The following is a 26,824-nucleotide window of genomic DNA, read 5'->3' on the forward strand; positions in this document are numbered from 1 at the left end:
TGGCGGAGGGCCGATCGGGGCGGCGCCTCTGACTAACTCTGAATGAAAAAAGAAAAAGAAAAAGAAAAAGAAAAAAAAAAAAAAAAAAAAAAAAGATCCAAGGGTAAGGTCCGTGAGCTCTCCGGGTCGATACTACCTCAAACTCGGCCTTTATACATTCGAGTCATTCTAGTACTGTCTACGGTCGGCCTAGAACTTCAGCCCTGGTGGCGACTAAAACTCTGCCTCGCTAGCGGATCCGCGATACTCAGTCTAGAGTAGTTGACCGGCACCATAAAGATTATAGCGAAGTGAGACTTGCATAGGTGGATCGTGAAACACGAGAGATTAATATGATTAGGATTCTCCCCTCCAATATACTCCGTCGAGCTCAGGGGCGGTCGGCGGCAACCAGAAGAAAAAATGATGCAAGCCACAATCAAAGAAGTTTTCTGTGCAGGCCGTCGGCAAGCAAGGGATGGGCGGCGCTATCGCGAGAAATGCAATCTCGACTTGCCAATGTCGCACCGATGCACTGATAACGCCCGGGATGGAGGTTTCGATTAGACAAAATTATTGGCAGATTATGCCATCCCGGCCATCCTACTTTGTTCCTGGTACGTCGGATCTACCTGGTTCCGGCAAGCTTTCATACCAACGACGCGGTACTCCGGAGGTACCTTACCTGGGACTTCCCTTGCCTAGACCGTTGCACGATCCATGAAATATGTATGTAGAAAAATCCAAAAAACCAGCACCCTCGATGACTGGCGAGAATTCCTTGCTCGACATGCAGCCCGCAGGCCACCCAACCAGACCATGCGATAATTTTGGACCAGCCAAGCCGTCAAGTACAACCGTCGCTGGTCAATCAATGCCCCCTTCAGCGTTGGTCGTGCTGCAGAAGCATTTGCAATCACACCAGAGTCCTCACCACCGCAGGTCTGAAGGAAGGAGGGGGGGATGAGACTGACCAAAGTCAAATCAAGAATCCGGATATCAAGTACTGGAAATAATACTGCCTGGGATGGGATTCTGATGTCATTCGGGCGACTTTCCAAGGAAATTAGTTGGCATGAACGGCGCTAGTGCATCCTTGCTGGGGAGTAGCGGTTATGTATGTCGTTGATAGATATGAGACTAGCACTCGGGTTCTTGGGGTGTTAGCTCGAGTGGGACTCGCTCATTTCGCAATACTCGTCGGGAATGTTGATAACGAGATCCTCCATCGCATAATCCACGGTCGCTCTTTTATCCTTCAGGCGGATCCGTGAGACCGCCAAAGTCAAGCTGCTCGATATCTAACCGTCGAGTCCAAATTCTAATTGATGCTAACCCTAACCATAGATACTCTCGGTCGATCCTAGCGACCGCAACCGGCAGGACACCATGTCGATCCAGTCTCACCACCGACCATCGCGCAATGCCCCTTAAGTTGCACATGGCCAATGGTACAGGCACCAACGGCGGGCGGCCTCGAGAATCCAGACGAACGTGCGCCAGAAACGATCCCAGCAGGCAATACGGACGGATCCACTGCAAGAATAGGGAGGTGGGCAGTTGGGGTGGGGGAATGCCATCCCTATTCCGGTGAAGATGATTTTCAGGATCAGTTATCGCGGGACTGGATTAAATAAACCTCCCCCCAAGAGCCCCAAGTTTCATCCATTGCGTGTGGGTTGAGTATCTAGAACCTGGCGCGGGAGGTCTGGGGGCGTTTGGTTGGGCCGTGGGGGCACGGTTAGACCGGCGCTAAGAACAAGGGCTGGAGGGAGGAGGTGGGGACAACATGACAGGCAGATGGACTGATCTGCTTGTCACTCCGCCGTCCAAGACCCGGAATCCATGGGACCATGGAGAGGCCCGGACACCTCGGACGGGGGAGGTGATGGCCACGGCCTTATCTACTCCCCGTTCCAGTTCGTCGATCCATGGGCAGGCCGGGCGTTCTTCATCTGATTGGATTCGGATAGGTATCAGTCCCTTTCTGGCGGAATGGTCGTATGGCGTAAGAAAAGTCCAGAGGGGAGCCGCCCGCAGGATTTCGCTGGAGAATCAAGATGCGAGACGGTCACTGCAGGGATGCACGGCTTCCTTGTTTCGACATTCCTGCCTGCGTTGAGACTCGCAGCAGCTGCATACACTCGGTGTCCCGTACATGCGACCAATGCATGGAGGGGACCACTCACACCATAATATTCCGGAGATGCAGCATGGAAGATCACCTGCCCTCCACCGAGCCACCCACGGAGTACTTGATACTTTTCGAATGTACATCTCGTCTGGGGATTCCCCCATCAGTCCATCTCCATCCCCCAAAAGTACGAGGATCCTTGGGAAAGTCATCATCGGCGGATGGAAGCAACGACCGAGAGGCAAAAACCCCCCGTCAGCCACGGAACGGCCAGACCAGCGTCAAGACTGACTCGACCGGGGATCGTCCCACCGTCCCAGACCGTTCGATCGCCTAAATTAAGTTGACCAGCGACGGGTCTCGTATTTACCGCTAATACCGTTTCCGGGTGCGGCGGCAAATTTGGGATGGCGCGCAGCTGCTTTGGCCATTCAGGGGGCATAGACGAGAGTAATAAATAATAATCCATTAAAATAAAAATCAATTGGAGATTGAAAAATAATGCGATCCATGGAATTAATCCTGCCGACGTCGATTTATTTTCCGAATCAAACTCCTCCATTGCTTAGTTCTGCATTGCTCAAGGTTACGTCCCCCAAAAAAGAAAATTCAATTCCCTGCATTTTTTGGAGATTCCGCGGAACTCTCTGCTTAAACTTTTTTTTCTCCGCCCCTCTCGTGCAAGCAGTTCTCCTCTTATCGTCGATTAGGGATTATCACTATCTTTACCGTACCTGTACTCCAGCCGGCTTCCCTGGTTGTACCTGCTACCTGCTCCTCCGGCTGGCAGTACTCGCGTCAGATCATATAATTCTCTCCCCCTCCACCATCTTCGCTCCTCCTTCTCTCCTTCCCCCATATCATTCCCTTCGTGGATCTGACTTGCTCTCCTCTTTCTTTTTAAGGAGATTTCGGAAATCTTAAAAGTGCACGGATTCCCATTCGCCACTCGCCATCAATACTGTCTCGTTTCTATTTTTTTTTTTCTTTGTTCTCTCACTAGATGTCGAACCGACAAGGTACGTCCCTCCAACCGGTGATGGACTCGATCCCACCCTATCCATTCCTCTCTTTTTTCTTTCTTTTTTTATTCCCTACCGTCATTCCCCGTCAATCTCCAAGGTCCCCTGTCGGTGGCTTTCTCGAATCACCCCATCTCACAGGCCCCTTTTGTGTTACTGGTTGGAGCTTCTGTTGTGATACCCTCGTCTCCTTTGCCTCCCCCCTCCGATCTCCGGCCTGCTCCGTCTTTTAACTAGATTCGCCTCCCATTCCATCCATCTTAAACCCCTTCCTACGCTCTATCATCATCTGCCATCTATATCTGTTGTGTTGGTGCTATACATTCGGTGTTATGATTCTCTACGCCTGGTTCTCCACTTGGTTCAACTGATGCGCAAAACGTCATTCCCCACATCTGCAACAAGCCAAACGCCGCCTTGATCGCTCCGCGTCACGCTCTTGCTGATTCCAGACTTCTAGTCTTTCTTGACAGGGGCCGCTTCAACCAACCGCTGACCATCTGAACGCCCTCGCGGAAGCAAACGAAAGGAACTTTTGACCCCGTTCGCTTCTTTATCCCCGGTTCTGGTGTTGAAACACTCAAGTCGGCCGGATGCCATACACTGCGCCGCTGAAGTCGACGCTTTCCGCGCAGCACATTGAATACTCCGACCCTATCTCCCAATCCTGTCCCAGCTCGCCCACGCTGGCTGGCCCCCAAGAAGGACGCCCGCATCTTTCCCGTTTCTACAACTCGACGTCGTATCTCCGCAAGCATCGGAGAAGCTCGTCCAACAGCAAGAACTCGATTGACAAACCCTTCAAAGTCCATCATGCATTTGACCCCCATGGCAGTGTTCGACAGTCCCCTCCTCCCGTAAGTGAGGCCCTCATGCCCCCCGGAGCGATCATCTCTCCGCCGGAGTCCGCTCCCAATTCCAGCGACGAGGAGGCTCCGTATAAGCATCGAGATGGTCCTCGATTGGAGGAACTAGAGGCCGCGGTGAGGTCCATTGAGCAACGAAGAGTTTCTTCTCCCGAGCGCCAACCGAACGAGATGCCTTCCTCTAGTGTGACTCCCACACTCAATGCTCCCAAGCCACCTACGCGCCCACCTCTATCCAAGGAAGCTCGCAAGATTTCCCACTCGCGGTCATTCACGGAGAATGCTATCGCACATCGCCAAGAAGAGTCCGCACTAACAAGCTCGCCTGAGGAGAGCGATCGTGATGATGAACCACAACCCAAACACCCAATGGTGCGGAAGAAGTCGGGGGAGCTTGTGAGACCCGCTCTACGGCCAGCTTCGGCTCGGAGGCGCCCTTCAAGCATGCCAGGAACTCCAACTTATTCCAAGGCGGTTCATTTCGACTCTCAGCTTGAACATATCCGTCACTTCTTGCAATTGGACAAACCACAGGCGGTTAGCACTGGCACCTCGCCCGTCGAAGATTTCGAGGCGCAAAGGGAATTCCCGTTCAAAAAGGAAGGCTCTTCCGATGGATCATCGTTAGAATGGGGATTGCATCTTACCAATTTCCCTAAAGACACTGCCGCCAGGTCGCAGCAGCGAGTTCGCCTGGAGCGACTGTCTCTCTCATCCGACAAGAGCACCCTAATTGGCGTGGTTGCGGCGGCAAATCTAGCATTCGAAAAGCATGTCGCCTCTCGTTTCACTTTTGATCATTGGAAGACAGTCTCGGAGGTCCATGCGGAGTATGATCAGGGTGCAAACCGCAACCAAAAGTACGATGGATTTGATCGATTCTCATTCAGCATCAAGTTGAACGATCAGGCCAATCTGGAAAGGAAGACCATGTTTATCTGCATCCGCTACAGTGTCAAGGGCTGCGAGTACTGGGACAATAACCAGTCCAGGAATTTCCAGGTGAATTTCCTTAAAATCCCCAAAGCGAAACCTTCACCCCCCAGCCCCCAGCCGGCACCGACCGTGGCATCACGCCCAACTCTTCCACGGAGCAGGACTTTTACCCACTCCGGCGTCCGCCCTCAGTCGGTGCCCTCGGCCTTTGATGACTTCTCAAGCTTGAATGATTCCCTGTCCTTCGGTCGGCCTTCGAAGGAATCTAAGAGCGTGACATTGTGCGAAGATCCTTCCCACGACCTTGAGGCCCCGCCTCCTATCCGCCGGGAAAAGCAGTCTCACCAGATGTTTGGTAACCGCTATGACTTCGAGGCATCCTTGTCCGCGGTCATGCGGACCAAGCCCGAGCTCGATCGGACAACCTTGACTGCTCGAGCGAAGTCTGGGCGATCTGCAACTCACGGCGAGAAACAATATCAGCCCAAGGGGAGAGGCGCTGATAGTCAGAAAGACATGTCAGTTGGCGAGAAGAAACCCCAATCAGGGCATAGAGAAGAATCTAAACCTTCTACCCTAGCTTTCGGCAAACCGCACCGCGAGTCATCGACCTATAAGGAACTTGTCGATAGATACTGTTTCTTTGGGTCTTCAAACTCCAATGATTCCGGGCCTTCGGGGTCCGAAAACGACGAGCCCGGCGCCCGGAAGGATTCAACCGATTCTTCCAATCCACCATCACCGAAATCCTCCCCGCTTCCGTCACCTCTCATGGATGTGACGAAGATCAGCGGCCGGAGTTCCTCCTCTTCTCCCAAACCATTTGCCTACAACCACCATCAACCGGTCCAGAACCGATTTCTTCAGGAAACACATACACCGACAGCCATTCGAGGATAAGCATCGTGTGTCTTGCACAATTCGATCTTGTCTTGCTCGATATCGATTCAATTCATATGAATCGACTTACCAGCATTGCTTGTGCCGTGCAGCGTTTTGTTGTAAAACGCAACCTTGTAAAGGTTCAGGTTCTTGTCATTTTGTTCTACTTTCCCCTTTTCTTTTTCTTGTCTCCATTGTAATCTCCTGTCTTCTTTTTCTTTTCTATGTTCTCTCAATCAGGGATACATGGGTTTGTGTCCGCCTTTTGCGACGTGTAATAAACCGCGGGGCGATCATCTCATGGGTGTCTATGGCACGTTACTCCCAGTGATTCGACAGAAGGATCGGGCGGCTGATCTGTCGACCCGCGATACCTTTAACGATTACGAAGTTACGCATTTTCCATTTCCACGTTTAGCTGGTAGTCTGTTTCCAGCGATCATGCAAATGCTCTGAAACGGGCTATTTCTGAACATGAAAAGTGTTTCTTTTCTCCTTCTTTTTCTTTCCTTCTCGTTTTTCCTCTTTCACTTTTGCTGCATTTACATGGCTCTCTTTTGCAATCTACTCAGTCCGTGGTGAGGTTCTGTATGGAGGATCGAGGGTTTATTCTTTAGCATGCCTTGACGGTTTAGGGTCGGTGATCTGAACAAAGGGAGAGTTTCTGTATGATGAGTCCACTCCGCGGAGTTTTGGTCTGCTATGTCGAACGGGCACAGAAAGCGCAGGAATACATATTTGTGAACAGCGAATAGCCCTAGAAACGGAAAGGATATTTGTTGATCAACACAGCGCAGGATATCTGTAAGAATTAGAACTGCATATTAAGCATTGACTTTGTGGGTTTCATCATAGACTGTTTTGTCAACAACTTCAATGTTAGATCGGCTGCAATTACACCTCTAAGACGATGGTGTTGTGGTCAGTGGTTTGAAGATGGTACACTGAAACAATGGCCCCTCTGCGGCTTATCATGGCGACTTGAACCAATGAAAGGAATCTAGCCAGAGAAAAGGGCAAGCACGGCAGAGAGATCCTCTCGCTCAGAGTCCGACCGAGAATGGGCTTCTCACTAGACTCACTAGACATACGGGTCGAGTACCTAGGTATACATGAGGGACAAGCCATCTCTGACCTATATTCCGTAGGATATGTGAAAGCCTACAACAAGGTCCACAAAATGCCGGAAATGCTAAACCAGTGATATTTTCCAGCCTTGCCCGCACACTTCAATCCACGAACGGTAGGGCCTTGAGCCACTCCCTGCGTTCTGCATCATTCCTGGCCTCACGGTCCAAGAACCTTTTCACCCCCTCGTCTAGCTCTTTCCTAGATTTTTCGTAATCGCCGTCGCTGACCCTGCCATCCCAATGTTTAAAACAGCCGGTGTCGCTAACAAATACATCCATGAGTCCAACCCCTTGGGCCCAGAGTTCGCCATCCACCGCCCACTGCTGGACTTCCTCGTCCGAGAACTGCAATGGGAACGGCGTCTGAGGAGAGCCAACAATCTGTGCCCACTCCTTCTCAACATCTTTCAGAAGGCTATTGAGCAGCGGCTCGTAGTCCATCAAGACCAATCCCGGAACCATACTAATCTGATGCCGGAGGGTATTCTGGCCCTGGATCGCTTGAAAAACTGTTTTGTTAGCTTGGAGATGCCGAACGAGGTAGAGATTATGTAGCGACTGTGCTAGATGGAGTGCTTTTGCTTTCTGCTGTTCGTCTGGTCCCATGGAGTTGAGGTTTTGTGGTAAAGGGACCTTCCCCAAATTTTCAGGAACCGGACCGTTGTAATCAAGAAACGCCGGGCGTCCAACCTGCATAAAAAGCGGACAAGCACTGACGGACTGCCAGTCAATAATTCCGACAATACGGCCTGGGTCTTGAGGGTCGACAAATATATTCTGCGAATGAAGATCGCCGTGCCATAAAACTGAGGCATGGGTGGCCTTATTCTCTGGGAGAACATGAGGTGCCACCTTGAGATAGTTCTCTAACCCGGAGAGCTTTTTAGAAAGGCTAGGCTGGTATTGTCGGGGGCCGTAGAAAAGGCCCTCAGGCATTAGGGGATACTGGAGACCTGCTTCTGCAGTTGCAATCTCCCTCCGCGCAATAGCTGACATGAATTCTGTGACTGTTGACCCTAAAGGTTGTGTATAGGTAAGTATAAGATAAGAACATCGTATAAGTTAGAAATAAACGTACATGGGCCACGTTCAATATCTAATGCGCCTCTCCCGAAGTCAAAAAAAGATCGGTGGTTAGTCGGACCAATGTCGAATGTTTTGTTCCGCACTTCGTTTCCAGTTGAATCAACATATAGCGGTGAAGTAGAATCGGCATTATTGGTCAGGTCGTCTTTATAATATAAGGATCCAAACTTGGCGAATTGTATGGTTGCTAAGCGCCTTTCAATATCAACAACCTGGTCGAGAATTTGGATCTTCTGTTTTCCTTTGATGGTATCCCATACGTCGGTTAATACCACGCCAGCCTGCTTCTCCATGAAGATATACTCTGCTCCGAGAGGGTTCTCTGATGCTCGAGAACTCCAGGCGTAGACCTTCGGAACAGGGAGTTCCAGGACATTCCTTAACTGGTAGTAAGGTTAATACAGACGCGCACAAAGAAGTCGCAGTAGAAAAGGAAACTAGGCCATACAAAGTCCATGGTTGCAACCTCGCTAGCTGTCGTGAAGTGTGGTCTGCCTGCGTTGGGATTTGGAAGTTTCGCAATAATCTCGCGTCCATCGTCCATGGTAAGTTGGAATACTTTGTTATATTGACCCTCCGAGATCTTTAGCACTCGGGTGCATGACCTCGATCCGATCGCGGAGGCAGCGAGTTTCAGAAGTGTCGAGAGGTCGAACCTAACATAGCGGCAGGCAAGCTGCTGTCGCTCGTTCCAGAGCCAACGACCTGAGGTAAACCGATTGAGTGCCTCAATGTCATGCTTTGAATCCGCGATACCCTCGGTCTCATTCATTTTGGTATTACTGGAAGAAAAGGGAGCAGTCATGGGCGTATCGTGGGGGTGGTAGCGGCGGCCAAGCGTGGTCCCGAGAGTTCTGTTCAGGAAGCGGGCTCGGATGGCCTTCATCTCTGGCGTTTGAGAAAGATGGGAAGATCTGTCATTTCGTTGTCGTTGAGCAATAGCGCGTCGTGACTCGTAACCCGAGGAGGGAAGCGCGGCCGAGATCCGTCTAAAAATACCAGCGCTAGCCCTTTTTTGGCTATCCGGCGCCTACTCGGTCTTGGCGACCAGAGAACGCCCACGCAGTCACCTACCTATGAACTTAGATACATACATATGAAAGTTCTCTCAACCAATTGTCCGCTGCGCGATACGCCGGTATAGACAATGAGGCCCACACCATCTACCATTAATGACGCGATGTCTGGTTGTAGGCGGGCCAGCTTCAGCACTGCCTTGAAACTCGAAGCCTGGCGCAATCGATTTCCCAGCGCCAAAGACGAGCGCTCAGCAGGGCCTCAATATCCAGTAATTCTCGAACAGGGGTGAACTTTGATAATTATAGTAGTGAGTCGGCGGCTAGAGGTTTGGTCTAGCGTGAAATGAGAGGTTCTCAGAAGCCTGTTACGCAATATATAAGTGAGCGTTTCCAACGGGATGATCAGGAGTTCCATGCAGATTCAACCCATTCAGTGACAATTCACCTCTCCAAAGAAAAGCCCGCGCCTTGATAGACCAAGGCAGACATTCTGTCTTCGAAGAAGTTTTGATAGGTACCCTTCTCCCAACATGCTCCCGTTGTCACATCCCTAATGGCCGGCTCGATAGATCCATACCTCAAGATGAACGCCCTCAAACGCAAAGTCCGGTCACTTATCGATTCCGCTATGACAACTGCGTCCGGCCCGAAACGCCTACTGAATTTCGACCCCAGTACTCCTGGTCGTCGTGTGTGGCCAGCGGACAATCCTAGGAAGAATGCAGAGTGGGAGATTAGGTTAGATGCGGGAGAGCCTAAGCAGGATAACCCCGACCTGGTCGCTGTAAACCTTCAGATCAATAGGGAGGCAAAGAATAGTGGTCTCAAGAGATTACTCAAAACGAACGGGTCTCACCACACGTACGCTACGGCGTGGGTCAACGTCAAAGAGGACCCAACGCAGCAGGCAGCGGACAAACTTGCCGACGACTTGGTTGACGATATCGAGGGAAACAACTGAGGTATACGATATGTTCCCAATAGGTGTGATTTTGTATATCTGAATTTTGGCTGCCAGGCCACATTCGCCGGACTTTCGACCCTGCGTTCTGTTGTAGATTGAATATTTCCTGATCCGTAATCATATAATCCACATGCCTAGGAGGGAGAGTTTGAGCTCTATAGTTAAGTCTTGCCCTGTTTGTTAGCCTCGCTTGCTGTTTCTCTGTGAGACCGTCTGGTGCAACTGGTTCCATTATAATGTCCTCTTGTGCCTAACCTAGCTTTTAGTAGACCTGAGATGACCCAAGCGAAGACGCTATGCCTCGACAGTCAAGAAACTTCATACCACACCCGCTCCTGCCAAAAGTTCATGTGATCAAAGCTCGGCTAGCACTTTCCACCGGCGGTGCTGCTCTTGGCCATGCTCGCACCCGTGCAAACATCATGGACTCGCCCACATCCTTGATGCATGCCAGCGCGTGGGTCAGCGCCAAATATCACAAAAGTGCTTGAACCTACTCATGCGGGTCTTCTCTCTCACGTCCCAAGGTACTTGTGCAGCCCCCATAGCCTAGCCTAAGCACTTAGCAACCCAGTACGTAGGGTGATGGCGTGTCGGAGAGCCCCCGCTAAGCGAGTCTCAATTAAGGATCAGTCGACGTTAGGGGCCCGTGATTGGAGTGAGGACGGTGCTGGTGACAATTTTGTCGACCAAGGAACCGCCCCTATATCTGCTAAACCTGAGGAGAAAAGGAGAAGAATCAGCGATTCATGGACGATGATGAGCTTCGAAAGAACGACAGGTGCCGAACGGGATGCTGGTGAGAGACGAGCAGGACATGGCCGCTCAGACAAGACTTTGGAACTGGAGAGAGCATGATGACTTGGGGGAGGGGGGGGCTTAAAACGGCTCGTATCCGCAGCAAAAGTAGCGAGATTGTCTCGTTCAACAAAGAATAACTATCTATCCAACGGACTCGTGGCGGGGCGTGGCGAGAGCGCCTGTGGCTGTGGGAGTATTCTCCGGACGCCAAGCATCACGTGACCTACCCGCCGATCCCGTTCGCTCGGGCAGGCAGCGCTCCCGCCTCAGTCTGCCCGCCCCAAAATCACCTCACGGAAAGCGGTCGTTCATAACGCGCTTTTTCCCAGCCGCGACCCGCCAATCAACGCGCCGCATTGCTTTTGACCCTTCTAGATCACCTCCCCGGGCTTAGTCATTCAGCTCAAGGGCGAAAGCGAAACCGAATCACTCTCGCTTGCCGCCCGCCCCGGGAAACGTATTTAAGCGATCGCCCCTCTCCCACCTGCACCCTTTTGGTTGTTCCATTCTTCCTTTCTTCCCTCTTGCAACTCCTCCTCTCAGCACCCCGACCCGCAACGCGTCGCGTCTCATCATCTGCCATCCACCATTTTCATCACTTTCCATCAATTTTCGAGCCAAATTTAACCTTTTAACCTTCTGACAATATGACTGGACGTAAGTATCCTCGCGTTTTTGCCTCCGTCCCGCGTTCTGATCCCAGATGATCGTCTGAGGCTATCGAGTGTCCTGCACCCCTGACGGGCACGTGATGTCACGATATAGCCTCAGGTCCCCGCCTCGCCAACCTGTCCCCATGTCCACCACTTCTTCAAATACACATCAATATACTAACGTGAACTTCGTCTGCAGGTGGAAAAGGTGGCAAGGGTCTCGGCAAGGGTGGCGCCAAGCGTCACCGCAAGATCTTGCGTGACAACATCCAGGGTATCACCAAGCCCGCCATCCGTCGTCTTGCGCGTCGTGGTGGTGTCAAGCGTATCTCCGCCATGATCTACGAGGAGACCCGCGGTGTGCTCAAGTCCTTCCTCGAGTCCGTCATCCGTGATGCCGTCACCTACACTGAACACGCCAAGCGTAAGACCGTCACCTCGCTGGACGTCGTCTACGCCCTCAAGCGCCAGGGCCGTACCCTCTACGGTTTCGGTGGCTAAATTATCGGTCTCGTTCTTTTTTGGCTGTCCCACATACATTCAATCTCGAAATCATTCTCGTGTCATGTCTTGACATTGCGAGAGCATTGGTGAATACTGGCCTGCCCGCTGGCTCGTTGACATCGACCATGGATGCGTAAATGAATGGCCAGATATGATGGACGGTCATGGTTGCGGTGTTATTCTCCTTTTACTTTCAAGCAAAGGCTCTGGGATATCTGCGCTTTTCTCTTTACAACAAACTGGGTACGGGGTTCGGGATGGTTGGGTTGGTTTATTCTCAAATGATATCTATCTACGTCTGCTGGGTTATGGGTTCGGATATGAAGGAATGGCTGGATTGTTTCTACTGTCTGTAGACACCTCGTGCCTGTCTAGCTGCTAGACCAGGATAACAAATCCAAGCGGATTCGAAACGTGAATCAACGGTGCGTCTTGTACTTGTAGTCTTGTAGACTTCTAGTGGAATTCCTTCATCGTGCGGAATGGAGAAGAAAGTGCCAAATCACATGCCGCCCGTTGCGTGCACGGGCCAAGCGGAGCATGACGTTATCAGCTCCCCCGAAGGAGGGCGATTAACCTCGGTCGATGCACTTTGGCAAGCAGGCCATGGCATGGTTCCAGTCTACCGGCTTCTTCCTGTTCGCTGCTCTCTTTCTGGGACCCTCCTCTTCAAGAGATCTAACCATCACGACCGGTTCCCATACCCTATGACTAGCTGGCCTCGGGTACTTATTACCGCGACCTGACCCAGGTGTCTGACATTGTTTGTCGTCGGTCGCTATCTTGCCTATTTATTGTGCTGCTTCGAACCTCTGCCACCAGGTGAGGCGATTGACACGATTGATTGGCTTCGCACTGTCTCGGGGCAATATGTCCGAATACAAGATCTCGTATAATCCTGAGCTGGTATGGCTTCTTTCTCTGCGTCTGGTGTTGTCTAATGATAGGGTGATTGATCTTGCATTTCGCCTCCCTTGGTGATATACGCTGACGATTGGTTCGAAGGATACTTACCAACTCTACCACCGCTACGAAGAAACCCCTCCAAAGCACGATTGGAAAACCGCTGCCCTTCGCGGCCCCGCTCTCCCCGCGCTGGGGAACGCCGTCGCCGGTGCCGTCGGAGCGGCGGTCTCCAATCTCGCCACCTACCCTCTCAGTCTGATCATCGCGCGATTGCAAACGCAGAGTCAAAGGAAGAAGGACAAGGGGAAGGCGAAATCCGATGGCGATGACGAAGACGAAGGTGATGACGAAGAGTACACGGATTTCATCGATGCCGCTCGCAAGATCTACGCCCGGGAGGGACTAGGGAGCTTCTACACTGGTCTGGCGCAGGATACGGCGAAGACTGTCGCGGACTCGTTCCTCTTCTTCCTGGCGTATGGCTTCTTCAGACAGCGGAGGATCAATGCGCGGTTTGGCGCGAGCAGGAGGAACAAGCATACGGTGCTCCCTGTGCTGGATGAGTTGGCGGTGGGTGTGCTGGCGGGCGCTTTCGCGAAGCTGTTCACGACGCCGTTGGCGAACATCGTGGCGCGGAAGCAGACGTCCAAGGCGTCGGTGAGTGCCAGAGATATTGCGGCGAAGATCAAGGCGGAGAAGGGGCTGAAGGGGTTTTGGTCTGGGTATTCGGCGTCGCTGATCCTGACGCTGAACCCGTCCATTACCTTCTTCTTGAACGAGGTGCTCAAATACAGTTTTCTTCGTCGGGACCAGCGGGGTGGCCGCTCCTCGTCGGCGATTATTACGTTCCTGTTGGCTGCGATTAGCAAGTCGGCCGCCTCGTCGGTCACGTATCCGTTCTCCATGGCCAAAACACGAGCGCAGGTCACGGGTTCTAATGCGCCAGCGGCTGGGAAGAGTGCGGATAGCGGCGAGAAAGATGATACCGACGAGGGAATATCCTTGACGCCGGCGATTATCTCGAACGTGATTGCGATCGCCCGAACGGACGGCGTCTCTGCGCTCTACGCCGGCTTACCCGGGGAGATCCTGAAGGGGTTCTTCTCCCACGGCTTTACCATGCTCGCCAAGGATGCCATCTACTCCGCCATCGTTCATAGTTACTATCTCCTTCTCGTGGTCCTGAGGAGATACCCGACCCCCGAAGAATTAATCGAGCGCGCGCGCGAACAGGCCGAGGAGTGGGCGGATGCAGCCCGGGAAGGCGCCCGGGACCTCGCTGACAAGGCGCGACAGGACACGGGCGAGATCCTGGGCAGTCATTCGGGCAACGTGGCGGTCGAGATGACCTCGAGTAGCGGACCTGGCGGTGTGGATTTCTGGTCGGATTCCAACGAGACGGCGGAGATGGTAGGCGACTATGTGGAGGATGAAGCGGCTGAATGGCGCAGTCTGTACCATTGGTTTTGGGAGAAGGAGAAATTTGGGAAAGAGTAGTTCTCCTTCCGCAGTACTGCACCGGGTGGTTGTGTCTGTTTCATATTGAATCCGGTGATCCATGCGGCTTCTTTTCAGCGGGAGTTTTTGTGGCGGTCCAATCTGCTGTCTCTTTTCTTTTTTCTTTGTCCCCGATCCATAACTAGTCCATGCATCTCATTTTCTGACTTGTCAACCTGAGCCATACTCCGTAGGCCACAATCTACAATTAATCTACGATATCCACAGCCCTATGCGGAGATCCATTCCAGCCGGTGGAGCCCCGAGCACTAAAACCAAAGCAGCCGAGATCGATCCGCCCACTTGACTTGACCTGCCTTTCACTTCTCCTCCATTCTCCCCTCAGCCTTGGCTGCTCTTCTTCATGGAGCCTGAACCACGCAGTGGTCCCGGACTGGGGGACCTGGAAAAAGAACTCACTTGTTCGGTACGTGATTTTTCTTTTCTTTTTTTTCTTCATGGTCAACGCCACGGTCGAGTCAGAAGGAACCAGAACGTGGGGTGAGCGAATGCTAGGCACCGCTGTCCGCTCACCGTTCGTTCGGTCACTTTCTCATTCTCCGACTCGTTCGACAGCAGTTGGCCCTTGCTCGCGATGGGTCTATATGATCCTTTCCCTCGATTTATCGGCATCGCGACCGAGTAGATCCATCCGATCGCCCATCAACCATACCTTCTATTTACCCCCAACCCGAACCACGGTTCACTCAACCGTCCAGTTGTCCCAATATCCACTGCTAACCAAGAAACCTCTCCTCTCTAGATCTGCACAGACCTGCTATACCAACCCCTCACCCTCCTCGACTGCCTACATACCTTCTGCGGCTCGTGTCTGAAAGAATGGTTCGCCGTGCAGGGCGGCGCCCGCCGTCGATCGTCGTCCTCCTCCCCGCGCTTCACCTGCCCATCGTGTCGCGCCGTCGTGCGCGAAACCAGACCCAATGCTACCGTCACCACGCTGCTGGATATGGTCCTGGCGAATAACCCCGAGCGAGCAAAGCCCGAGCCCGAGAGGGAGGAGATCGCGAAGAAGTATAAACATGGCGAGTCGGTGTTTCCGGCCCTCGTGGCGGAGGCATCCGCTGGGGCCGAGGGCGAAGAGGATCGCAGGTTGTTGGAGGAGGTGAGGGAGCTGAGTTTGAGAGATGCCAGGAGGTCGGCGAGGGAGTCGCGGAGTCGCGCGGGCAGGGCAGAGAGTGTCGATGCGGATGCGAGGTCGAGGCGACGGAGAGAGGAGGATAGGGCGGCCAGGAGACACCAGCAGCAGCAACAGCACCGGGCACTACGGTCGGAGGATGCGTCGCGCCGTACGAGGCAGATCGAGCATCAGAGTAGTTTGCGGTCGTTGTTGAGTTTGTCGGATACCGAGACGATGGAGGAGGAGATTTTGCGGCAGATTCTGGAGGAGGGGCTCTTGGAGGATATCGATTTGGATAATCTCGGCCCGCGCCAGGAAGAGGAGCTCAGTGAGCGGATTGCCGACGCCTATCGGCGGAGACATCGCTTGCGGTCGCGATCGCAGCAGAGACAGGAGGGCGGCGAGACGCCCTCGCAGCCTTCGAGTCGCCCTCGGGCGAGATCGCAGTCTGTGCAGAGGCCTCCGCCGTCGGCTCCTACGACGCCTACTACGACGACGTCGCCCCGCGAATCGTCGAGAAACCCGCCCGTGTCGAGGCCGTATCTGCTGGACCCGCTGGTGTCGCGGTCGGGCCAGCCAGGTCATCATAGGCGGTTATCTGATCAGGGGAGTAGTCGCCGGCGGACGTCGCCCGTGCCTGTTAATCCGGCGTCGTCGTCGGAGGTCTCGTTGAGACCGGCTACGAGGTCGTCGAGCGACATGGTTGCCGAGCGCCCTCGCAATTCGTACTCCGAACGGGCCAGAGCGTCTGATTCTACGGCTCCGCGATCACGGCGGGCGACTGCATCTGAACAAAGCGTGCCGAATATCTGGGTGAATGGAGCAAATGATAGGGAGCTGCGACGGCAGAGGCCTGGTCGACAATCGATCGACATTCCTACGTCGGCCCCCTCGCCTCTACAGAACGTGCAGAACAATTCGAGCGCCCGCCGCCCTGAGCCTATTATCACCAACCCTGCGACGACAAGCTCCTTGACTGCCGAAATCAGCAGCCCGGTTCGGCAGGATGCGCGATCTCGATCGTCGTCGTCGCGATCCACCGCTTCGCAGATGACGGCGTCCTATGTCGAACCGTCGATTTCATGCGACCGATGTGGAAAAGCGAATATCCAGTACAGCCTACACAAGAAATGTACTGAATGCAAGGAAGGTGGTTACCATCTCTGTCTAAGATGCTACCGCCAGGGCCGGGGCTGTTTGAACTGGGCGGGTTTTGGACCATCTGCAAAAACCAACTACGAACAGATTTGCGCTGCCTCCAATGACCAGCCTGCCCCCTCCAATGAGTCCCAGCATATTCTGATGTCATCCAAGTACAAACGACCAGTGGACGGCGTCCGTCGCTCACGAGACGGGCGAGAAGTGACCAGTGACGACCCAGCCAGAAGATTGCAGACGGGGCTTTTCTGCGAAATCTGCCATTCTCCCGCCAATAACTGCTTCTGGAAATGCAACGACTGCAACGAAGGCGACTGGGGGTTCTGCAATCGATGTGTCAACCAGGGCAAATGCTGCACGCATGCACTCTTGCCGATCTGCCGCGTTGCAGCTGACACCCGCTCCGACCTGCCGACTCCGTCATCGGCTCGCAGCGAAGCATTCAAGATCCTCGCCTTCTCGACCAACTGCGATATCTGTGCCCATCCCATTCCTCCATCTGTTCTGCGATTCCATTGCCTAGAATGCAACAACGGCGACTACGACATTTGTGCTAACTGCTATCTCAAACTGGTGGCGACCGGGAAGATCCGCAAGGAAAATGGACATAATGGCTGGCGACGCTGTCTGAAGGGCCATCGGATGGTTGTCATCGGGTTTGAGGATCACGAGGCGGGCCAGCAGCGAGTGATCGTGTGTGACTTGGTCGGCGGCCGCGCACTGAAGGATGAACATGTTCAACACTCCTCATCGGCGTCGGCATCGCCCGTCGTTGCAGGTACGCCGTCTAGCGAGACTCCATCCGGCGACTGGAGCTGGAAGGAAGGCGCCGAGCGACGCAAAAAGGCCTCGCGCGTACGCACTCCGTGGATGGTTGAGCGCGATCGCAACGGATCTCACCATAGCACCTCGGAGCCGTCGACTCCGATTACGGCCAGCTCAAACCCGTCCACTCGTCGATTCCCCCCGAATGGCGGCGTGGGCGTCGTTCTTCATGCGTTGTGGTCGTGGTATCCGGAGGACGGAATGCAAGACGAGTTGATGTTTCCCCGGGGCGCCGAAATCACCGAGGCGGAGAATATCAACGACGATTGGTATTGGGGATGCTATGCCGGCTCGACGGGCTTGTTTCCTGGCGCTCATGTTTTTGTGGTGGGAGAGATTGCTTAGCCCGAGAGGGTGTGTTCGTGTTTTCTGTTCTGTCCGGTCGTTGATTTCAGGTGGACATTCGATGCTCACCATTGCATGTTTCTGTCATAGCATGAGCCATGAGCCACATGATGTATGTATATGATGTTGAATGATTGATGAATGGATGTCTTCCACATATCTCGAGTACTGCCTCGGATCTCAGGCAACGAGTATGGATGCCTGGGGATGCCTGGGGTTCCGTCTGTTCCGCTAAAACTGCGCCACTTGCAAACGAATACGCCGCCAGTGTATCTCCGGCATTTCTAGCAGCCTTACGGAATAATTCGTTCATCGACTATCTTTTAGTGCATCCAGACCCAATCGCATGACCCTCATACCCTGCGCCACAGAGACGTACTCCGTCGCAGCGTGGCCATGCATCGATGCTTTCTGGAAGACAGCCTTGTCCCCACTGCTGCGCCACCATGACGAACGGGTGGGAGAGCCGAATCTCCCCGCTTGCCTCCAGATAAATATTCCTGTCCCTCTTCTGCTTCTAGTTTTGCCTCCTGTCTATCTCGATCTACACATTCGCTCTCGATTGATCTCACCATGTCGCATCATTATCCTCCTAATCGTATGCCCCGCTGTCTTCTACCCCGCAACCCCCACTAGGATGTTCAATGCTGACTTTTTTTTTCGCGTCTAGAACCACCGTACCCCCCTTACGGCGGTCCTCCTCAGGGTCCTCCAATGCATCAGGGACCTCCCCACGGAGGACCCCACGGAGCTCCGCCTTACCCTCCGTACCCTCAGCAGGGCTTCCAGAATCCCCCGTACCCCAACGGCGGCGGTCATCCTCAGCAATTCGGCTATCCTCCTGGCCCGCCCCAACAGGGTCACCCTCCTCACGGTGGCTCGCCTTATCCTCCCTACCCCAGTTCTCAGGGCGGTCATGGATTTCCTCCCGGTCCTCCGCAGGGACCTCCCCAAGGCCATCATCCAGGATATCCCCATGGAGCACCACCTATGTCCGGTGCCCATGGACAGCACCCCTACCCATCTCCGTCGTTCCCATCACAAGCTCAGTTCCCCAGCCAGCCAGCTATTCCGTCGCTGGGATACACACCCGGACAGGTCGCCCCCGGCGAGTTCCGTCCTCAGGCAGACGCACTCCGCAAGTCCATGAAGGGATTCGGCACCGACGAGAAGGCCCTCATCAACACGATCAGTAAGCTGGATCCGCTGCAAATGGCCGCCGTCCGCAAGACATACACCGAGCACATCCGCCGCGATCTCTACAAGGACGTCAAGTCCGAAACCAGCGGGTATCTGCGCCAGGGCCTGCTGGCTGTCATTGACGGTCCGCTGGCACATGACGTCGCCTGTGTCCGGGAAGCAGTTGACGGTGTCGGCACGAAGGAGTGGATGCTCAACGACGTCCTGCTGGGTCGGTCCAATGCCGACCTCCATGCCATTATGTCCGCGTACCAGCGCACCTACAACCGCTCTCTACAGAAAGACGTGGAGGGCGATCTGTCTTTCCAAACGCTGGGTCTGTTCAAGACGGTCCTCCGCTGCCAGCGCCACGAGGAGTCCATGCCTCTTGACCCCCGTATGATTGAAGAAGAAGCCAAGTCCATTCATTCCGCGACCGCCGGCCGAATGACCAACAATGTCGAAGAGGTCTGCGGCATTTTCGCTCGGTCGTCGGACGAGGAGCTCCGCGCCATCAACCAGGCCTACAGCCAGCGGTACAACACGCCCTTGGAGAAGCATATTCAGAAAGAATTCTCGGGTCATATGAAAGATGCCCTAATGCATATCCTGCAGGGCGCCTTGGATCCGGCCATGCGTGATGCGGTCGCGCTGGAAGACTGCATGAAGGGCATGGGCACCAAGGACGAGAAGCTGGTGGTGCGTGCTGTGCGAGTGCATTGGAACCGGGCGCATCTTGATCAGGTCCGAAGGGCTTATCAGCACAAGTTCCAGAAGGCTTTGGTCGATCGGGTGAGGGGCGAGACTAGTGGGGATTACCAGCGCTTGATGGTTGGTCTGCTGGAGTAGATTCACGGCACCCCGATGACCTCATTCTCTTTTTTTTTTTTTCTCTCTTCTCGAATCTTTCCTACTGTGATACCACATGGGTGGCCTACTGGTTTTTGTTTTGTTTTAGCTACGATTACGTTAATGTATGATACTATGAGGGGATTGGCTATGCTTGGGGGTTTTTAATTCACCTTCCATTGGTATTTTCTGTGCATTCATTTGTAGAAGGCTTAAATGGTCTTAGCTTGTCAGTGGGTATCACTATCCTAGCACAGTGATTTCTTCAACAGCGCTGAAACCCGGGACTTTCTGAGAAATATTGATGCCTGCAAGCCAAGCTTTTCTTGAATCCTCCCAAGGGATCAATTTGAAACCGGTTGTCTCTAGGAATGATATTCTGCAGATTGCTTTATCAAGTTGGTCCATTACGTGCTGGTTTACGTAAGATGACCTGTGCTGCAGTCTGCAGGTATATTTTATATGTCAATTGTATATGAAAGTGACTTACTCCGAGAAACCACCTGGAGCCCAGAGGGTTCACTAAGAGAAACTACGTCCGAACCAACCCTGTAACCAGAAGATCCCTTCATTCCACCGCCCCATCTCGCAATCCGTGCCGCCATGACGCCAAGCAGCCAAGCGAGCGCATTCGCAGGCCACATAAGGCTGAAGTCATGATCGGCAATGGACATCCGGATCGAGAGTAGCGTGTTTTATAAATATTACGGGCCCACCGCAACGACGACATGATAAGATGCTGCATGACGTCTTCGCGACCTGCGTCCGTCTCTGGCGCCATGAGATCATGTCCTCGGCTTGTTGGCTGATCGGTGATTATCCCGTCGGGAGGTCTCTGGTCCTTTGTTCTATATTTGATTTCACTTGCCTCTCTTGTAGGTTTCGGGGGATATCCTCCGCAATACGAACTCGCGTCCTGTGGATCCCGAGACAGCCACCCAGTGGTCCATGCAGGTCTGTATCTGGGCTGGTGGGGATCTCCGTGGGATTTCCTAGGCGAGACGCCGAGAACCCTGGGCTGGTCTGGGCTATGACGAGGTATGACACCATTCGGGAGAGAAGATGGCCCGGGTTCTGGTTCAGGGGATCGGGGTGATTGGTGCGCCGGACGTCATGGTTACTAGTTGGTGGTGGTTCTACCCCGGGATCTTTCAAGTCGCTGTGGTTGCTTTCCTGGTGGGAGCTGATGTGGCTTGTGGCGGACGAGTTACGTCATGGTTGGGTTCGTTTGTTTGGGGAGTCTGGATGGGTATATATTCGTCTGCTTTGGCTTCGGAGGATTGTTTAATATCATCTTCTACATCAATTTCAATAACTTGTCTTATCTGACTCTACTTCAATCAAATTTCATCCATTTATACCCTCACTTCGTCTGACCAACCTCATCTGCATATCTCATACATCATGTCTGGAATCATCCACAAGGTCAAGGACGCCGTCACCGGCCACCACGACAAGGAATCCACTCAGCAGCCTACCTCTTCTTCCTCCCCCGACTCCAAGACTGCCGACAATGGCCCTCATGACTCCAAACTCATGAACAAGCTTGACCCCCGCGTCAACAGTGAACGTGGTTAGTATCTCATTCCATCGCCATGCCTCCTCGAACTTATGCTAATCAATTCCAACAGAGGCCCGTGAATCTCAATCTGCTTCCACCGGCGGCTACGGCACCAGCACCAGCACCAGCACCGGCCCCCAGTCCGGCTCCTACGGCGGTGGCGTGACTGGCTCGACGGGCTCGACTGGCGGCTACGGCTCTCATTCTGGCGCTGGCACCGGCTACGGTGATACTACCACTTCTGGTGGCTACGGCTCTAGCACCGGTGGCTACGGTTCCCAGTCCGGTGCTGGCACGGGCTCGTACGGCGCCGACACCACTACTTCTGGCGGCTACGGCTCTGGCCATACCGGTACTACCGGCACCACTGGTGGCTACGGCTCCAGCACTGGTCACTCTGGTTCCACCGGCGGCTACGGCTCTCACTCCGGCACTGGCACGGGCTACGGTGCTGACACTACCACCTCCAGTGGTCTGGGATCCAGCACTGGTCACACTGGCTCCACCGGCGGATACGGTTCTGAGCCCACTACCTCTGGTGGCTTGGGCTCCTCCACCGGTGGCTATGGTGGCTCTACTGGCGGTTATGGCAGCTCTACCGGCACCACTGGTGACAACTTCGGCTCCAGCACCGGTGGCTACGGCTCCACCACCACTGGCACTGGTGGCTATGGCTCTAGCACTACCGGCACCACTGGCGGCTACGGCTCCAGCACCACCGGAACCACGACCGGCCCCGGCTCGTACGGCCACTCCGGCAGCACCTCTGGCGACTACGGCTCTCGCTCCTCCAACGCCGGACCCCATGACTCGAACCTCCTGAACAAGGTCGACCCTCGCGTCGACTCTGACCGCGACAACCGCGCCCGCCACGAGGCCATGGCCACCAACAGCTACGGTGAGCCTGGCGGCTACACCACCGGCTCTGGTGGCTACCGTGGCGCCACCACCGCCGGTCCTCACGACTCGAACTTGATGAACAAGGCCGACCCCCGTGTGGACTCGGACCTCGATAACCGCGGAAACGTCGGATCGCAGCGTTTCTAGATTTGATCTGACCACTTGGTTGGATCGGTGATTGGATACCCCGGGACTAAATTGAGTCGGTACTATCGTGCCTAATGTTTATGTTTGATGGGAAGCGTTTCTGGTTTTTCGTTTGACTTGATATCGACTGGGCTTGTATCATAGGATTTTATGTTTATGACTAGCGGATATCTATTTGATTTCGTTCTGATGAACTCTTTGGAATATGCATATTGTAGATTCGACGGGCCTGGGGGATGACTGGTAAATGACGTTGGCCTGAGGCTACCAGGCTCCTAGTTAAACTTGTTGGTCATGGTTACCAACTCATCTGACCCTCGACACTTCCTCCACCCCTTCATCTATCGCCAACGGTTGATGAATTCCATCCCATCGGTGCCTTGAAAATTCTGCACATCCCTGGATGATGTAGATGAAGCCCTTCTAATGCTCACAAAGGTTAAAGTTCCCAGATTCAAACTCCTCATTCCGCTGAACTGTCATAGAGCTTCTCTCTTCCATCAGTTGAAGTCGGTATTCCTTCGCCTCGTCCATGGTGATGGAACCGGCGTCTACATTTTCGTTTATCATGTACTGCAACTCGGCCGGCAGTCGATTCCCCATCACCTGGTTGATGACCTCGTGTCTCTTCGTCCACCAGTCTGTGTTCTGCGGTGGAATATTTGCCGACGAGATGATGCGCATATGAGGGTCAACTAGGAAGAAAGCAATGATTTTGCGATGTCCAGGCTTCGATTTGTCTGCTAGTGAGAATGGCGATACCCGGTGTTGAAGGATGTTCGGAAATGTCAGGAGACGGCCCTCGCGCGTCGAGATGTTACCCAGGGCTTGAGTGATGTTGCCACCATTCCGCCCGTCGATATCGGGTGGAAAGCCGAAGACCGACTGCAGGAAGTCGTGCCTGTCTTGTGGATAATCAATGATGAGGTTGTCGTCTGCCCGCTGTCGAAAGGACAAATGGTTCTCTGTGATGTTATCACTGTCATAGTAGTACAGCGCGGTCGCACAGATGTGTTCGTTCTACCAGACGTGAGTGCTAGGTTTCGAATATATGGTGCATACAACTTGTCGACTTACTGATTGTCCCTCAATATGCCAAGACCCACCGTTATAATCCGGCTTTTCAGGTGTCAGCTCAATGTTTGCTAGCTTGACTATCACTTGCAGTCCCTCCTTTTGATACTGCGTACGCAAATCAACTTTGCTATATGAGCGTGGAATAGGAGGCTCGAATGTGCCCGGCTCAGGAAGCTCAATTGGCGCTGACTCCAATTGCTGGTAGTATTCATCTATGGCATCTTCATCTGCCTCGTCAGGTTCCTCGGGCTCTGGGTCTAGAGGCTCGAGTTCAACATTGTGGTATGGCATTCTGCATATATTATCCCCCACGTGAGTCAATGTCGAATCCCACAGCGGGATTGTTTTGGAGAGGATCTTCTCGATAACCTCGTACAGAGACCGGTTCTTTTCCGGATGCAGGTTATTGATGTATGATGCAATATGACATTCTCCTGCCATGTCAACATCGCATGGCATCCACTGGAATTTGCGACTGAAAGGGTCCACTGCCCACTCCCGGCCAAAAAAACGAGTTGGATCATCGCTGAGCGCTTGGTTCTTTGGAGGTACCGCAAGCTGCTCACCCTGTCCCACACTATCTAAACAGTCGTCCACGCCAATTAGACGGTCAGGTAGTATGCGACTGCGGCCATAGATGACAGGGAATAACGATGGGTGTACCAGGTCGACGACCTGTTTGTCTGAGCCAGGGTGGTAGTCTTTCTTTTTTTCCGGGACATGCTCCAAAGAGCGAACTGCCTGCCGCAAGAACTCTTTCAGCTCCCGTGGGATGGCAGAGTCGGATTTTACCACACCGGTCTGGTATGCAACTACATAACCGGTTTCGCGGTAAATGCTGGCCTTCCACTGGAGTTCTTCGATGATCCAATCCATCATGTTGGGGGTTATGTCATGACCACTACCGGCGATCTCCTCTCGCCATTTTGCGACGATATCATCTTCAAACACCTACGACGTGAATCAGTGAGTTAAGCCATGACAAGGTCCTCGGACGATGGCGACAATTACCTTTCTTTCCCATTCAGGTTTATCCGTAATAGTGTTCATCACCTGCATCATAAGGATTTCGCGGTGGACATAGATCCGACTGAGCGCGTTTAGTATTGCCCTTTCGTATGGATGGATGCAAAGCAATCAATACCTTGCCCATCCTTCTTCAATGCCAGATGCATCCAGCGCATTGGGAAACAACTTTCGGGAAGATTCTCTTGGGGTGTAATTCAGAGGTAACATGTAACCCGGTAGATCGAGATGCGTGGATTTGGTACGGATTGCGGCGGTCATGCTGCTGTATTTGAGGAACGTTTTCCTCTTGTCCTGGCTGCATCTTATAAGCGAAGGGGGAGGGTTAGGTAGCAGAGAGGTGCCTAGGCATCCTACAGGGTTCCTTCCCTGGCGCCTGCGCCACAGAAGCCCGTTTCCACGCGAGATCATCTCAACGTGTTACTGCGCCCCGTGAGTTCAAAGTCTGGAATATATGAATTACGCTCTAATGCTTGAGTTCACTGTTGACCGAGGGTTAGGTGATCTCGCTGTCTGGATGGTGAAGTCGGGAGGTTGCAGCTCAGTAAGAGTAGGCAGCTAACTAAGACATTGCCTTTAGCTTTTTCTACCCATAAAAAAGTGGGGTTGTTATCCCCTATTTTGATTGTCTTGAAACGCCGCGTACTTTATTGTTATAGGATGGACTAATGGTGTAGGTGAGCTCTTTGGTGTTTCGATTATTCCAGACTCAGGACATAATCTGAGAATTATTAACCTAGGATAGGGCTAAATTGCGACAGCATCTGTTGGTGCCAACGACCTGATCTGATCATCAGATGTACCGGCGCTCGGCGCCTAGAAAGCCTCGGGCATATCCACGTTCAGGCTTCTGTTCATTCAATCGTTCAAGCGCCTGGCAGTTCAAGCGGAAGAACAATGGATGGTGAGATCTTAGATGCGCTGGCATATGTGCCCGATCTCAGTTGCAGTTTGCTATGGACTGGTGAATCTTGGGTTTCCCGCCAACTTGCCGACATATTTATAGTTCCCAGATGACAACAAGTCTTGAGATGGTTCTCACTTTCCGCTGATCGCATCAAAATGTCCGCTCCTCGATCAATTCAGCCGCCAATGGAAGCCAGGAATGAATAATACTCAGGGCCCAATGCCCAAGCCAAGCCCTACCTCGTATCGACTAATTTAGGATAACCTCGCCAAGGCCAAATAGGTCGGTAACTCGATCATATCAGGCTGCTGCTTTTCCTTTCATTGATAATGTGAAGACCGCCCTGAACATTGAGGTCTGACCCAGATTTGTTATCTACCCAGGACCCTTCGTTCTGCAAGATGAAGCCATCCAAACCCACATCATCTACCAGGAGGTCCTCAGCATTCTGGACGACAATATCCCCACTGGTCCTGCTCTCAAACGCAATAATCCAACCCGCCAAAGCCATCTCCTACCCCACAACCATCGAAATCGATCTCCTCTTCCCCCTCCCCAACAAAACCTACCCCAACATCACCTCCTTTCCCGTCATCTTCGCCCTGCAGAATGTCCCCGCCGCCAACGAATTCGGCTACACGATCTCCTGGAACCTGCGATCCGAAGAGAACTCAACCGTCGCGCTAGGCTCGATATACAAAATGACCTACCGAAATAACACCGACTTGCCATTCCTCCTCGACGACGGAAACATCGCTATTCTCCCAGACACAGCTTATAACGGGACCCGGCTCGAAAGCGGCAGATACTCACTCGCGTGGAAGTATAGCATGGTGACATGTACACAGATCGGCGATCGCACGCAGTATAATATCGGCAAGACCCAGGCGGGAAATACCCATTTTTTCGACGTCGAGGAGAAAGGCCGAGCTGAGACGAGTGGATTCAAGTTGGGGCTCGATGCGGAGTGTCCTGTCTTTGCCGATTCGATTGTTGTCAGAGATGCTACGAAAGGTGGATGTCCGTTCATGAAAGGCTCGAGTGATGCGGATGAGAAGGATCGGGATCCGTGTCGAGCAAAGTTGAATGCTAAGCAGGCGAATTGTGTTCAGGGGAATGTGACGGGCAACTATAATGCGAGTTTGTGTAGAGAGGCGTTTGGGGACGGGGATGCGAGTGAGAGTGGTGCAGGCAGGATGGTCGCGAATGGACTGGGGATGTTTGGGATTGGCGTCGTGGGCTTTATCGGTGTTTTAGGGCTTTTGTAAGATATTTCAAGCGGTAGCATGGCTATATGAAAAAAGTGATATCTGAATATAAGACATGTGATGTG

General features: G+C 53.2%; 11 protein-coding genes across 11 annotated transcripts; 9 read left to right on the forward strand and 2 right to left on the reverse strand.

Annotated features, from left to right (window-relative positions):
• Nucleotides 1-2,581: 2,581 nt before the first annotated feature.
• On the forward strand, nt 2,582-3,383 carry P170DRAFT_51149 (uncharacterized protein). Its single transcript, XM_024854895.1, has one exon. The coding sequence runs from the start codon at nt 2,615-2,617 to the stop codon at nt 3,035-3,037; it is 423 nt and encodes a 140-aa protein (XP_024711163.1). The 5' UTR covers nt 2,582-2,614; the 3' UTR covers nt 3,038-3,383.
• P170DRAFT_51650 (protein phosphatase regulator GAC1) lies at nt 3,344-5,951 on the forward strand. The gene is made up of 2 exons (XM_024855245.1): nt 3,344-3,516; nt 3,596-5,951. Exon 2 carries the CDS (start codon nt 3,729-3,731, stop codon nt 5,835-5,837), a length of 2,109 nt encoding a protein of 702 aa, XP_024711164.1. The 5' UTR covers nt 3,344-3,516; nt 3,596-3,728; the 3' UTR covers nt 5,838-5,951.
• A 715-nt stretch (nt 5,952-6,666) lies between these two features.
• Nucleotides 6,667-8,807, reverse strand: P170DRAFT_461621 (aminoglycoside phosphotransferase family protein; the record flags this gene model as incomplete). Its single annotated transcript, XM_024852050.1, has 3 exons — nt 6,667-7,965; nt 8,028-8,418; nt 8,448-8,807. The coding sequence occupies 3 exons, from the start codon at nt 8,805-8,807 to the stop codon at nt 7,049-7,051; spliced, it is 1,668 nt and encodes a 555-aa protein (XP_024711165.1). The 3' UTR covers nt 6,667-7,048.
• A 357-nt stretch (nt 8,808-9,164) lies between these two features.
• On the forward strand, nt 9,165-10,199 carry P170DRAFT_433339 (uncharacterized protein). The gene is made up of 2 exons (XM_024848463.1): nt 9,165-9,568; nt 9,624-10,199. The coding sequence occupies exon 2, from the start codon at nt 9,638-9,640 to the stop codon at nt 10,013-10,015; it is 378 nt and encodes a 125-aa protein (XP_024711166.1). The 5' UTR covers nt 9,165-9,568; nt 9,624-9,637; the 3' UTR covers nt 10,016-10,199.
• Nucleotides 10,200-11,346: 1,147 nt separating this feature from the next.
• On the forward strand, nt 11,347-12,341 carry P170DRAFT_433341 (histone H4). The gene is made up of 2 exons (XM_024848464.1): nt 11,347-11,476; nt 11,672-12,341. Exons 1-2 carry the CDS (start codon nt 11,467-11,469, stop codon nt 11,971-11,973), a joined length of 312 nt encoding a protein of 103 aa, XP_024711167.1. The 5' UTR covers nt 11,347-11,466; the 3' UTR covers nt 11,974-12,341.
• Nucleotides 12,342-12,763: 422 nt separating this feature from the next.
• On the forward strand, nt 12,764-14,554 carry P170DRAFT_433342 (putative mitochondrial carrier protein). Its single transcript, XM_024848465.1, has 2 exons — nt 12,764-12,924; nt 12,982-14,554. Exons 1-2 carry the CDS (start codon nt 12,847-12,849, stop codon nt 14,377-14,379), a joined length of 1,476 nt encoding a protein of 491 aa, XP_024711168.1. The 5' UTR covers nt 12,764-12,846; the 3' UTR covers nt 14,380-14,554.
• Nucleotides 14,555-14,743: 189 nt separating this feature from the next.
• P170DRAFT_471265 (SH3 domain protein) lies at nt 14,744-17,845 on the forward strand (the record flags this gene model as incomplete). The annotated part of the gene is made up of 2 exons (XM_024852823.1): nt 14,744-14,806; nt 15,143-17,845. The coding sequence occupies 2 exons, from the start codon at nt 14,744-14,746 to the stop codon at nt 17,843-17,845; spliced, it is 2,766 nt and encodes a 921-aa protein (XP_024711169.1).
• A 659-nt stretch (nt 17,846-18,504) lies between these two features.
• On the forward strand, nt 18,505-19,915 carry P170DRAFT_433344 (annexin). Its single transcript, XM_024848466.1, has one exon. It carries the CDS (start codon nt 18,560-18,562, stop codon nt 19,871-19,873), a length of 1,314 nt encoding a protein of 437 aa, XP_024711170.1. The 5' UTR covers nt 18,505-18,559; the 3' UTR covers nt 19,874-19,915.
• Nucleotides 19,916-21,277: 1,362 nt separating this feature from the next.
• Nucleotides 21,278-22,481, forward strand: P170DRAFT_471267 (uncharacterized protein; the record flags this gene model as incomplete). The annotated part of the gene is made up of 2 exons (XM_024852824.1): nt 21,278-21,446; nt 21,505-22,481. The coding sequence occupies 2 exons, from the start codon at nt 21,278-21,280 to the stop codon at nt 22,479-22,481; spliced, it is 1,146 nt and encodes a 381-aa protein (XP_024711171.1).
• Nucleotides 22,482-22,794: 313 nt separating this feature from the next.
• On the reverse strand, nt 22,795-24,847 carry P170DRAFT_433346 (DUF4246 domain-containing protein; the record flags this gene model as incomplete). Its single annotated transcript, XM_024848467.1, has 4 exons — nt 22,795-23,501; nt 23,559-24,509; nt 24,570-24,648; nt 24,703-24,847. Coding segments are annotated over 4 exons (1,772 nt in total), but the record flags the coding sequence as incomplete, so codon positions are not given.
• Nucleotides 24,848-25,839: 992 nt separating this feature from the next.
• Nucleotides 25,840-26,812, forward strand: P170DRAFT_433347 (uncharacterized protein). Its single transcript, XM_024848468.1, has one exon. It carries the CDS (start codon nt 25,893-25,895, stop codon nt 26,757-26,759), a length of 867 nt encoding a protein of 288 aa, XP_024711173.1. The 5' UTR covers nt 25,840-25,892; the 3' UTR covers nt 26,760-26,812.
• Nucleotides 26,813-26,824: the final 12 nt, after the last annotated feature.

The sequence above is a fragment of the Aspergillus steynii genome (genome assembly GCF_002849105.1).
Source record: "Aspergillus steynii IBT 23096 chromosome Unknown P170scaffold_1, whole genome shotgun sequence".
Classification (NCBI taxonomy): Eukaryota; Fungi; Ascomycota; class Eurotiomycetes; order Eurotiales; family Aspergillaceae; genus Aspergillus; species Aspergillus steynii.

Excerpts from the sequence above, each read along its gene's own strand:
- P170DRAFT_51149 (XM_024854895.1), top strand. The coding sequence starts at position 2,615 with ATGCGATCCATGGAATTAATCCTGCCGACGTCGATTTATTTTCCGAAT.
- P170DRAFT_51650 (XM_024855245.1), top strand. The coding sequence starts at position 3,729 with ATGCCATACACTGCGCCGCTGAAGTCGACGCTTTCCGCGCAGCACATT.
- P170DRAFT_433339 (XM_024848463.1), top strand. The coding sequence starts at position 9,638 with ATGAACGCCCTCAAACGCAAAGTCCGGTCACTTATCGATTCCGCTATG.
- P170DRAFT_433342 (XM_024848465.1), top strand. The coding sequence starts at position 12,847 with ATGTCCGAATACAAGATCTCGTATAATCCTGAGCTGGTATGGCTTCTT. Across the intron at positions 12,925-12,981 it reads TGGTGTTGTCTAATGATAGG|GATACTTACCAACTCTACCA; the intron begins GTGATTGATCTT and ends ATTGGTTCGAAG.
- P170DRAFT_433344 (XM_024848466.1), top strand. The coding sequence starts at position 18,560 with ATGCATCAGGGACCTCCCCACGGAGGACCCCACGGAGCTCCGCCTTAC.
- P170DRAFT_433347 (XM_024848468.1), top strand. The coding sequence starts at position 25,893 with ATGAAGCCATCCAAACCCACATCATCTACCAGGAGGTCCTCAGCATTC.